We start from the raw sequence: 13330 nt of genomic DNA on the forward strand, positions 1-13330 counted from the left end.
TGCTACAGTTGATTAGCAATGTCTGTCATGGGTCCTGGCAGGAAAAATAGATGCATGTGTGCCATATTTTTGCCAGCCCAGCCCTAAGTGGTATGAAGTCTATTCTTAGATGAAGTCTATCCATTAAAATGCTGTGTACCTAGATGATTTGTTTTGGCTTCTGAAAATTTGCTTTTACCAAATGTTCCCTGACCACTAGAGTTCATCAAAGGTTATTAAAGAGCCAGTTCTTTGAAAGGTCTTATATTTATTTGTTCAGTTGTTATTGGGACATTATTACATGGCACTGTCTTTCAGAAAACTCACAGTAGATGTATATCTAGGATTTCAGTACTTTGAGTAGTTATGGTTCTCCTCAGCCAGTTTGTCATTCATTCATTACATAAATATTTATTAAGTGTCTACTACAAGGAACACATTATCCTTTACATTTTCTAGAAGATCCAGTAATGTTGTAACTCTTGCAATTGCTCATGTTTTCCTCTCTTCTAGGAAGCTCATTTTCAGACATGTAACCCACATCTAGCCAATGTGTACAACCTCAGTATGCATTCTGTGTAGTTCTCTCATTTCTGGCTTTAATTCATCTTTCTTACTTATTTTTCTGCTTGCCCCATATTCCCATTTGTGCTTGTATTTATTTTATTGTCTTGAATTATATACACATATATATACATATATGTATACATATATGTATATATATGTATATATATGTGTGTTTATATATGTATGTATATTTGCTGTAGATATTTTTGTAAAAAGGTAAAGCATAAACAAATCAATCAATATCTAAATTATTTGAAGGTGAAGTTGGAGATTACATCTTTCCTATTAGTGTAAATAGTAAATGAGTTATAAGTATGTAAGAGCTCACTCTTCCCCATAAAGTTCTATCTGAATTAAATAATTATAAATAAGAGCAGCTGTGATCAGATTTGCACAGTTAAGTTTTCCATATTTGTCTTTCCTTGTGCTGAAAATAAAGGGATTTAAAAGTTTCTTACCTCATGGTGTTGGATCAAGAAAAGCTTGACATCACTGGCTCAGTATTTGATGCTAGAAGTTGAGGTCCTTATGGGAAACCATTTGAATTGGGGCCAGCAGTGAACCCATCTAAGCACGTCAGTTTGGGGCATGGTATCGGCTTATGGATTGTGTTCATTTACATTCTCCAAATTATTCAGATGATAATCTTTCTTTTTCCTGTGGCTCCTAGTGAAGACATTTTATTATACATATTTCAGTGTCTAGAGAATTCCAGTCTTGTGGTCTGTCTGTTCACTCACTATTAGCTCTGTAAAATAAAGGGAGAGACCCCTATCAGCACACTCTATAGCCCTGATGCCTAAAATTGGCATGACGTGCTTCAAGTCTGTAAGCCAATTCGGATTGGATAGTATCACCCTAGTTTTTGTTTAAGGAGGGTTTTCTGCCCCCGCCCCCCCCGAGTAAACCCTGAAGGAGAAGGAAGAAGAATCAGCAGTGGTAAGTGTATATGTTCTACTTAAACGTAGGATGGAGGACTGCACGTCTGTGTTTGTACATACGTACGTGAGTGTGAAAAGGGTACAATCAGGACAGAAAAGCAAAAGTTGATGACTGGCTAATGGTGTTTAAACAACAAAAGTACCCTGGAGCTTTTCACTTTTTATGTCACCTGAGATAAAATTTTGTTACCAAAAAGAAAAAAGAGAGAGAGAGAGCGTGCAACATTGTGCAGTCATTTCAGATGCAGAGAATAGACTGCTGTATCAAGTTGACACCTAGTAGCAGAATACGAATAAAATACATTAGGCCAGGGGCGCCTGGGTGGCTCAGTCGGTTGGGTGACCGACTTCGGCACAGGTCATGATCTCACGGTTTGTGAGGTCAAGGCCCACGTCAGGCTCTGTGCTGACAGCTAGGAGCCTGGACCCTACTTCGGATTCTGTGCCTCCCTCTCTCTCTGTTCCTCCCCTGCTTGTACTCTCTCTCTCAAAAATAAATAAAGTAGGGGCGCCTGGGTGGGTCAGTCGGTTGAGTGTCCGACATCAGCTCAGGTCACGATCTCACGGTCTGTGAGTTCGAGCCCCGCGTCGGGCTCCGGGCTGATGGCCCAGAGCCTGGAGCCTGCTTCCGATTCTGTGTCTCCCTCTCTCTCTGCTCCTCCCCTGTTCATGCTCTGTCTCTCTCTGTCTCAAAAATAAATAAACGTTAAAAAAAAATTTTTTAAATAAATAAATAAAGTAAAAAAAAATACATTAGGCCAAAATATTCTGTTAGTGTTCCACCCTTTACAAAAATATTCTGTGTAGTTGCCAAAGTTATGAGTGGTCACTATCTCACTTTAATGTTTTGTCCAGAATGGGGTGGGCCTGGGAACTCAGTGACCTGAACATTGCCTTCTATGACACTTCACTAATAATGAGCATAGGTGCACTTGGGAAATAGTCTCTTAAAAATACTAGCCCTTTACTGTAATTCTTGTGCATGCATCAGGACAGAAGCTTCAGTTTGACCTGTAGTTGTCATTTATGATGTGTCTGTTCTTCTGGGTACACAGATACAAACAAGCACACATACACACATACATGTGCATTTTTGTCTATGTGTGTGCTATCAATGACTGCAGTCTAAAGCTGCCTATCTGTAATCTACAATGCCTTCATTAACAAACCATTATGTTTGCTATGTGTTTCATTGATTCACCAGCATTCACTGTGCATGTCAAATGTCAAACGCTGTGCCATACAGCAGAAGCACAAAGATTAATTAATGAAACACAGCCTCTCAAATAGCCCATGATCTGGTATGGAAACAGACATATTAATAGATTAAGCTCAATATAAGTTATACAACTACTTGAATTGGGTGTATATAAAAGAAACCCCAAAGTAATAATGGCTTAAGCACGTAAAGGATTTACTCTCTCACAAAAAAAGAAGTCAACTCGTCATCAGTCCAAGGGGAGTTCAAGAACCAAGCTCTTTCTTTCTGTTCTGCCATCCTTACTGCAAGGCTCCCATTCTTAGGATTGTCTCTTTTTTCAAGATAGCAACTGGAGACAACAGGAAGGAAGGAGAGTGTTAGAGGGCAGGAGGGGCTATCTAAGTCAGCTGCTTTTTTTAAATTATTTTAATGTTTATTCATTTTTGAGAGAGAGAGAGCACAAGCTGGAGAGGGGCAGAAAGAGAAAGAGAGGGAGACACAGAATCCGAAGCAGGCTCCAGGTTCTGAGCCGTCAGCACAGAGCCCAATGTGGGGTTTGATCTCACAAATCGTGAGATCATGACCTGAGCCTAAGGAGTACACTTAACTGATTGAACCACCCAGGTGCCCTAATCAGCTTCTTTTAAGTAGACTTCCCAGAAGTCCCACACAACACTTTCACTTTTATTTCACTATTTACAAGTTGGTCACACAGCCAATGAAAAATATATTCTTTTAACTGGATATATTGCTACCCCCAAATAAAATTGAAGTTCTGTTACTGAGAAAAATAGGGAAGATGGATGTTGGGTGGCAACCAATAATCTCTGCCACATGGAGGTATGAACAAATGGCCGCATAGAGGATGCATAGAGGAATAAAGCCATTAGCTCTGGAACCTAAAAAAGGCTTTTTTGAGGAGGAGACACTTAATTTGAGATTTGAAGAATGAATAGGATTCTTCTAAATTAAGAATTTAAGAAGAGCACTCTAGGCAGAAATAATAGTATGTGCAAAGGCACAGAGAGATCTGTCATTATAACTGCCAAATAAGCTCATTTCTGTATATTTCTTTTTTCTCTGTTATTAATGATATCCCTCAGGGTAATAGTTTAACTAATTTTTAATTAATCTAACAGTTATTCCAGATCAATAGATTGAGGCAGACTGAGATATGTCAATAATGATTTTTTTTTAATATATAACTGCAAACAGTTTTCCACTTGGACCAAAATAAGAACATCTTATCTGATGCTAAAATATTCCATGTTTTAAAAATAATTGAGTTAGAATATTTGGGCACCTTAAACAGGAATTGATACAAAGTAGGGAAAAGTGTGTCAGGGAGATGTTTGTCTTTTCAATTCTGAAGTTAAACAAAGCCCAGTTCGAACTCACTTGGTTCATATTCTGATGCCCATAAATCCACTTAACATCTGGTTAAGTTAGCCTTAACGTATGTCACCTTCTATTTAGATGCTCCTATTAGACTGTTACTTTGGACCTGTGAAGCTGGATTGTTCCTTTCTTAAAATGGCTTTGGAGCCATAAGAAATCTTTAGGATTAGAGAGAGATTTTCATGGTAATCTCCTATTTGGCTCTTTAGGTACATGAGAGACTGCTAAAATTTTTCCAGAGAAAGTTAAATATGTTGAGGAACCTGAAATTTATTTAGTTTAAAGAGTAAACCCAGTTATTTTTGAGACACCTGAGAGTGTAAATTCCCACTCCCACTGCCTATCACCCTTCCATAGTGCTGAGTATCTTGTAAGATTAGGGTCATCTCTTTCCAACCCTAAGGAACAGATGAATCAATGGTTCTTTGAATACTGCCTAAATTAAGACTGCCATCCATGTTTTTCCAAAGGATTCAGCCCTATTAAGGCAATCAGATGGTTTAGTCTTCTGACATTTTTGCTTTTGTTTTTGTTTTTTGCCAACTTTGGTTTTGAATTACTTTCTAACTAGCTAGTTACTGCACATGACTGACGTGCAGTAAATCTCACAGCAGCACTCCCCTTTCGTCTAGTTAACTCTGGCATCTCATTCATATCCCAGCTCAGAAGACTATTCTTCAGGAAGATCTCTGACCTCCCTAACCAGATCAAACTCTCCATATCTTATGTTCTCAGGGTATCACGTATCTGCGTTTTATAGTTTGAATCACGATTATCATTTTACATTTTTTGTGTGTGATGCTTTGAGTAATATGTTCCTCCACTACTAGACTCTAAGTCCCATGGGGGTAGGCCCTTTGTGCTTAAATCACCATTGGATTTTGTTCCTATCACAGTGTCTGGCCCATAGCAGGTCTTGGTCATTGTTGGCTAAATGATTAAATGATTTTTTTGTTTTGTTTTTTGTAAATAAGTTACTTCTGGACTCCCATTTCACACTGCGCTCAGAATACAACTCAGCTCCTATGTGGATTCGTCTACAGAAAGTTTTTGAAAATAATTTTACTGCAGCTCCATAGAAACATACCAAGGAAGTCGTAGGCCAACATGTGCTGGCTCTGCAGGGATGAAGCTTGGGTGAATTCTGACGTGGCCTCACTGCAACCTGTGAACATATTGAGGTGAATTGCAGCCTGACCACAGTGAACCCCTAGCACAGAGCCAAACCACCTTTGCTCCCCACATAAGGCTGGGCAGTGTGTTTTCCTGACAACTTTGTATTTCAAACAATGTACAATTGTTGAAGGAGTTACTGCCTTGTCATCTATTTTAAAAGTTTCCTGTATATGTATGATGTGTATAAAAATACACATTACGGCATTTTAAAATGCAGCACATGTATAATGCATTGCTAAATAATTGTATTTCTCAAACCTTTGCCTAAACGTGTGTTTGCAATTATTAATTAAAGGCACAAAAGGAAAATCAAGCCTCAAAGAAAGGTCATATTAACAATCAGATTTTTGAAGGACGAAATGGATTGTGGAGACTTTCTGGAGAGAAGCCCCTTCCAATGCCCTACAGTTTTCATTTGACTTTTGTCAAAGACAATAGTTGAAATCATTTGGAAGTGAAATAAGTCTTTGATATTAGCTCTAACTAGAACTATAGAGATACAACCTGATACAGTTTGGATTTGAATTTTTTAACTTGAACACTGGAGAGGAAAGAAAGAATAAAAGTACAAATGAGTTTGTCCATATACTTGATTAAGTGCTTGTGATTTTGTTAAGCCTGATTTGGACCAAGCATAAATGTTTTGTTAGATGTGTTTAGAACTCAGCTACTTATTAGCAAAGTAACCTTGGCAAGATTCATGGCTTCAGCTATAAAATGGAGAGATACCTTGCCTAATTGTTCTCAGAATTAACAAGATACTTGTGCCTGGTACAGGACATGGCCAGGCAAAAAAGGGCCTCAGTATTAGTCCTATCTGCTGCCTTCCACATCAACCCTCCTCTCCTACCACACATACATACAGTGATCTTGCCTCTGTCAGATGATTCTGTGATTGTCTCTTAGTTGTGCTATAGAAAGGGAAGTATTTTCATTATCATTCAGCAAATATCTATTAAGGGCTTATATTTTGCCAGTATTCTTCTAGTTGCTTGGAATACATCAATGTACTCCAATGGACCCCATATATAAAACCCCTTCCCTTACACAGCTTACAGCCTAAGGAACATATGGAACATGAAAATAATTCTTGGAACTTTTCCTGCTACAGTTACTTCATGATTGTATTTTTGTAGTTTTCGTGAATCATAATTATTGACAGTGGCAATGATTTTTTAATGAAGACTCTATAATATCAATAGTTGAAGATTTCCTTTCTCCCTCACCTTCTCCCCTGCCTCTTTTCTATCTCTCTCCCTCTGTCTCTCTGTTTCTCTCTCTCCACCCTTCTTTCTGTTTATATATTTAAACTGTAAAAACATCGTTACCTGTTTTCTTCCCTAGCTTGATTGAAATTCCAGCTGAATTCATTCCCCTTTATGGGAAGCATGTTTTATGCTTCCTCAGAATTGAAGGGAGGGTCATTTAGTGGTTGATGATGGGCCTCACAATGGATCCCTACAGTGAGCACCTGGTTGAATTATACATCTCTCTTTCCTGTTAGATTGTTGGCTGTGATCACCAGCTCGGAAGCACCATGAAGGAAGATAACTGTGGAGTCTGCAACGGGGATGGGTCCACCTGCCGACTGGTCCGAGGGCAGTACAAATCCCAGCTCTCTGCAACCAAATGTAAGACACGACAAACATGGAGCAATCTTTGGGTTTGTTGTCTAATTCATCTCCCCTGATTTCATACTGGCTCCCCTCAGCATCTAGGGAATAACGCCACCACCAAAATGAATATGAACCTGAAAATGTTGTAGAAAGCTTCATGTTCCTGCTTTGTGTATTAGTGTAGGTAGACCAAGTCAGGTAACCCATTGCAACCCCAAGGAGGAAACTTTTCCTTGGTGGTGCAACAGGAGTGAACTATACATGGATCAGGACACACTCTATTTATAAACGTAGACATGCAATTTGCTGCCCACAATGAGGATGGGCTGCATCCAAACCTCAGCCTGATATGTAGTCTGGTGTGCCTGGTGGAATACAGCAGGAAGAGTGTGCAGACCTAAACAAATTCACTTCTACCACTGCGAAATCATGCTGCCTTCCTTTGCAAAATGACCTTTTATTGGTGCTGATCACAGGTTCTTTCAGAATTAATATTGGGCAGCGATTATGTGAAGCCATTTTTTGACTCCTGTGTCTTAGCCTCTCTATACAATCACAGTAAATGTATGGTTATTACAATATGTGCTGAGAGCTTTGCATGATCATCTCATTTTATCCTTATAACAACCATTTAGCAAGGGGTTGCTTATTCTTATATTATGAATAGGATAGCTGAAGCTTAGATAGATTATGTGACTTGCTCAGAGTAACACAACTCTCAAGTAGTAGAGCCAAGATTCGAGCCCAGAGTCCAATTCCAGAACCTAAGCACTTATTCATTCCTCTAAACTGTCCCACAACCCTGCTGACTGCTTCCATGGTGGGACATTTGAAAGCAATTAGATGGATCAAGACAAGGTACCTCAGATGTCTGCCCAGCTGGGTCTTACTAGGGGAGATGGTATATGTTCTCATGATACCTAAGATAACAACACAGTCACACAGCAGTCCAGATCATTTTACAATACAATGTCCTCTGTGATGGTCACTGCTCTAGGTACTGCATCAGATATAGATAGAAATAAGGCAGCTCTTGGGGTACCTGGGTGGCTCAGTCGGTAAAGCATCCAAGTCTTGATTTTGGCTCAGGTCATGATCTCACAGTTCGTGAGATTAAGCCCTGCATCAGGCTCCATGCTGACAGCATGGAGCCTGATTGGGATTCTCTCTCTCACTCTCTCTCTCTCTCTCTCTTTCTCTCTCTCTCTCTCCCTCCCTCCCTCAAAATAAATAAATAAACATTAAAAAAAAGAAATAAGGCATCTCTTGTACTCTAAGACATATATTTTTAGAATGATCTGACCTTGCTTGGTATACTGTCTCCAGATTTTGCCATTATCCAGAAGCCTTTAATAGATCTTTGAGTATCTTTGCATGTGTCTCCCCTGGCTTGGGAACTGAGAAGGAATATCTTTACTGAATGTGGTTTTTTTCTCTCTACTTGTTGACTAGCTGGGAAAAAACAGTTGACATTTGGTGGGGTCTGTGACTTTAATGGACTTGGGTCAAGAAAAAAGGCAGTGTGTGCTAGAGAATTATTCCCAGAAGTCAGAAAAAGGCAGTTTGCTCAAAGGAATAGGCTCTAGGGAAGAAAAGGTAGTAGCCAGAAAGACTAGGGACTTTTAAACACCAGAAACATTGGAGGCACCAGCTCAGGGAACTCTACATTCTAACACCCCTGCAGGCAGTGAAAAATGTGAATCTGTGGGGGAGAGAGACTCTGGCAGAGAAAATGAAGGATGAGGTAAGTTAGACATTGATATAGTGCATTCAGGTGAGATTTTTTTCTTTCGTATGTTGGTAGCTTCTTTCTATAAGATGAAAAATTAAAGAATTTGGAAGATGAAAACCAGAGGATAGAGGCATAATTCTTTTGTAAATCTCTGAAGTCATAGTGGGATATTTGAGGGAGGGGGAAAGCTACATTTTAAAAGTCACTTATATGGAAAACAAACCCTAGAAGAGTTAAAGTCTTTCTAATTATTTATGTCACATAATTGAATCAATGCTTGTTATCTAGAAATCTAGGAATTTCTGCTAGGCACAAAAAAAGGAGATTGCTCTGTCTTGTGCAGTAATTGCTCTGTAGCAGGGGCAGGGGTAAGGGTAGGCAATCTTCCTTGCATTCCCATTCATGTTATCTGCCTAAACACTCTGCCTGGATAGATAGTCCTCTTACCCTCCTGTTAGGGTGTCATCAGGGACCTCTGGGGCCTGAATCACTGGAACAATGTGGAGAAGCTCTGAAAGAACAAATTGAAGCAAACTAAGGGCCATAAGTCATCCCCAGGTCTGCCAACAGGTATTTCAATGAAAAGCACTCAATTCAGGACCAAGAATAGGTAAATTATATAATACACAACCTGATGATTATCCATAATGACAAAACACAATTGATTCATTTACCTTAGCACTGACGATGCCTCATGACAAAATGATTTATCTGAATAAAGCCCAACATATGCATGTACCTCGCCACAATGTATAGCAGATGCTGAACAAACTGCCTCATTTACGTTTTCTCCACCCCAGAAGAATCTTCCACCCTATATTTACAGACTGTGAGTGACCCACAGGCAGGGAAGATTAGGCTGCTCTGCGGGGCCCAGTGTGCTGGCCAGGTGAGCAGTTCCCCACCCGTGAAGGCCTGGAGGAGCTGTGCCAGATCTGTCCCCTGCACTCTGCCAAAAGGCACTGTAAGCCAGGCACATGCTCTCTTCGAACTCCTAGCACTCAGATTCCCCACATTGAACTCATTTTCTTCTGAACTTATATCCAAGATTTTTTTAATGTTATCAAGCCTTGGGGGAACAAAGAGAAAACAGAAGAGTGGAGAAAGACCATGGCGGGAAGTGCCAGAAGGAAAAAGAGAAGTAGGAGAAACTTATCCAATGGCTGCCATTTGCTGGCACATAAAAAAGAAATCATCTTTGTATCAAAAGACATTATAATTGCCTAATACAAATACAGACAAGAAAGAGAGATCAAGGCACATTTTCCCCTTTTTTAAAGGCAAAGACTATCCACTGATAGCATTCAGTCTTTCCATTTTTCCCGGTCACTTCAACTTCCCAGCCCAACAAAAAAAGAATAAGTTTAGCTAACATTAACTTTTGATTCTTGAAATTAAAGGCTCATTTTCTTGCAAATTGTATTGGCTTGTACCCTATTACATATTTTCCAAGTGTATGCAATATATACTTAGAACTAAAGCCAGCCTATTTGCTATCAATTTAATATCTCCAGCTTTGCAAACCTCTCATATGAATTGGTGTGTTTTGAAATCACCTGGATAGCCTAAGGCTCCTGAGGGACAGAAAGAAAAACAAAAAACAAAAAAACAGACAAAACAAATAACTAAATAAAATGTGTGTGTGTCATATGGTGGTAGGAGTCTTGGAAAAAAGTAAAGCAGGGAAGGACAGGAGATAGGGATGGGCTACCAGCCAAGTGTGTTACAGGGAGTTGCAATACTCAACAGGTTAGTAAGAAAAGGACTCACTGATAAGGTGGCATCTGAACCAGGATCTGAGGTCACCATGCAAAAGTCAAGGGAAAGAGATTTCCAGTCATAGAGAAAAGCAAGTACTAAGGCCCTGAGGTAGACACATCCTTGGCATATTTCTGGAAGTGCAAAGAAGCTAATTTGACTAAAGTAAAGTAAGTTTAAATTTTTTTTAACATTTTTTCATTTTTGAGAGTGAGAGAGACAGAGCATGAGTGGGGGAGGGGCAGAGAGAGAGGGAGACACAGAGTCAGAAGCAGGCTCCAGGCTCTGAGCTGTCAGCACAGGACCCGACGCAGGGCTCGAACTCACAAACCATGAGATCATGACCTGAGCCAAATTCGGACACTCAACCGAGCCACCCAGGTGCCCCTAAAGTAAAGTAAGTTTAAAGACGACTAGAGGAAATCATGAAAGCAGCAGCGTTGTGAGACAGGCTGAAGAATGGCACAGATATTGCAGGATTTTGTAAGGATTGTGGCTTTTAGTCAGAATGAGATGAGAATTAACAAGAGGATTCTGAGTGGAGGAATGACTTGATTTATTTTTAAAAGCATTATTCTATCTACTGTGTTGGGAATAGACTACAGTTGGTCCAACTATGGAAGTAAGAAAAGTGGTCAGGAGGCTGTCACAGTAAGCCAGTCCTGGAATGATGACAACTTAAACCAAGGTAGGAGTGATAGAGGTGTTAAGTGATTCAATTCTGAATATACTGCATTTCTTTGAATCTAAGACATCACCGATTAGAAGATGTGCCAGTATTTTATGTACCACAAGAAAGAAAATTAAGAGACTGTGACACAATGCCTCCTGACAACTTAGGGTTCTTATTTGATAGCTCTTAAACAATCTACTTGAGATTTAAACATTTTTTAACATTTTTAAAAATTATTTTAGAGAGAAGTGAGAGTGAGGGAAAGAGACAGAAAGAGAGAGATTCTTAAGCAGGCTCTACACTCAGCACAGAGCCTGACTCGAGGCTCAATCCCACAACCCTGCAATCATGACCCAAGCCAAAATCAAGAGTCAGACGCTCAACTGACTGAGCCACCCAGGTGCCTCTAGATATGGATTTCTTAAAAACTATGTATTACTCATACATACAGAAAACCTGAAATAAATTCATAAGTTGGTAAATAAAGCTAAAATAAAACTTTTTGTCAAATTTCAATTTCTTTTTAATCATTTTGGACTCAATTTCCACATGTCATGGGGGTACTTGTAATACAGCATTTTTAAATGAATCCATGAAAGAAATAAAATCCATTGGTACTGGATTATTTTTTTAACCAGCTGTATTGAGGCATAAATGACATACAATAAACTAGATATTTAAAGTGTTTAACTTTGTGCATGTATCTGTGAAGCCATCTCCATGATCAAGCTCATAAACATATCCATCATCCCCCAAACTTTCTTGTGCCCCTTGTAATTCATCCCTTCTGCTCTCCTGCCTCTGTCCCCTGGCAACCACAGATCTTCTTTTTGTCACTATAGATTTAGTTGTCTTTTATATAAATGGAATTATACAATATATGCTATTTTCCAGATGGCTTCTTTCATTCACCATAATTTTTTTGAGATTCATTAATGTTGTAGCATGCGTCACTAGTGTATAGTAATTCCAGTGTATGGACATACCGTAGTTTGTTTATCCATTCACCTGTTGACAGAGAGGTTGGGTTGTTTTCACTTGGGAGGTCTTATAAATAAAGCTGCTGTGAATAGTCATATACACATTTTCATATGGACATATGCTTGCATTTCTCTTGGGTAAATTCCTGGGAGTATAATGGCTAGATCATATGGTAGGTATATATTTACCATTTTAAAAAACCGCCAGACAGTTTTCCAGAGTAGCTTACTATCTTGCATTTCTACTAACAATGTGTAGGAGTTTCAGTTGCTTCACATTCTTGCCATCACTTAATATTGCCAGTATTTTTTTATTTCAGCAATTCTAATTGGTGCATAGTAAGTAGTATATCATCATTGTTTTCATTTGCATTTTCCTGGTGACTAATGATGTTGAATATCTTTTCATTTTCTATTAGTTTCCAGTTGCTACTGTATCAAACTACCACAAACTTAGTGTCTTAAAGCAACACACTTGTTATTTTATGGTTCTGGCAGAAGTCTGAAATGGGTCTTGCTAAGCTAAGATCAGGACGTTAAGCAGAGCTCTGTTCCTTCTGGAAACTCTAAGAGTTCATTCATTTTCTTTGATCTTGCCTTTCTAGCTTGTTAGGTTATCTAAGTTGCTTGGCATCGTTAGAGCTTGCAGTGTAAAATCTTCACATCTCCTTCTACCTCCAATGTCTTCTTCCATCTCTCTCGTCCAATTTAAAGAACCCTTGTGATTACATTGGACCCACCCAGATAGTCCAAGATGATCTCTTTCTTTTATAGTCAGCTTATTACCAGTCTTAATTTCATCAGCAATCTTAATTCCCCCTTTCCACTTAACATAACATATTCATAGGTTCTGGGGATTAAAACATGGGCATCTCTGGTAGAGTGAGGGGGCAAAATTATGCTGCTACTACACAGGTGCTTATTTCTTCTTTGATGTGATGTTGGTTAAAGTCCTTTGCCCAGTTTTTAAATGGGTAGCTTGGTTTCCTACTAATGAGTTTTGAGAATTCTTTATGCATTCTGGGTACAAGTCCTTTGTCAGATGTGTGATTTGAAAATATTTTCTCTCAATAGTTACTCTTTCCCCCCAAAACTTGCTTAATATTAGCTTTCATAGAGCAAAAACTTTTAATTTTGATAAAGACCAGTTATCAATTTTTTCTTTCCAGTACTGTGCCTTTAACATTGTATTAAAGAACTCCTTTCCTAATCCCAGGTCACAAATTTTCTCCTATATTTTCTTCTAAAAGTGTTACAGTTTTATATTTTAGCTCTGTATCAATGACCTATTTTCTGTTAATTTTTTTGT

The 13330-nt window shown here is 38.9% G+C and overlaps 1 protein-coding gene across 1 annotated transcript in view; it reads left to right on the forward strand.

Moving 5' to 3' along the window:
- The window catches only part of ADAMTSL1 (ADAMTS like 1), a 405773-nt gene that overhangs the window by 149808 nt on the left and 242635 nt on the right, over positions 1–13330 (forward strand). Inside the window, exon 10 of the mRNA XM_049627010.1 lies at positions 6767–6893. Coding sequence (XP_049482967.1) covers positions 6767–6893 — 127 coding nt within the window. The remainder of the gene's footprint in view (positions 1–6766; positions 6894–13330) is intronic.

Source organism: Panthera uncia, chromosome D4, assembly GCF_023721935.1.
Source record: "Panthera uncia isolate 11264 chromosome D4, Puncia_PCG_1.0, whole genome shotgun sequence".
NCBI classification, from domain to species: Eukaryota; Metazoa; Chordata; class Mammalia; order Carnivora; family Felidae; genus Panthera; species Panthera uncia.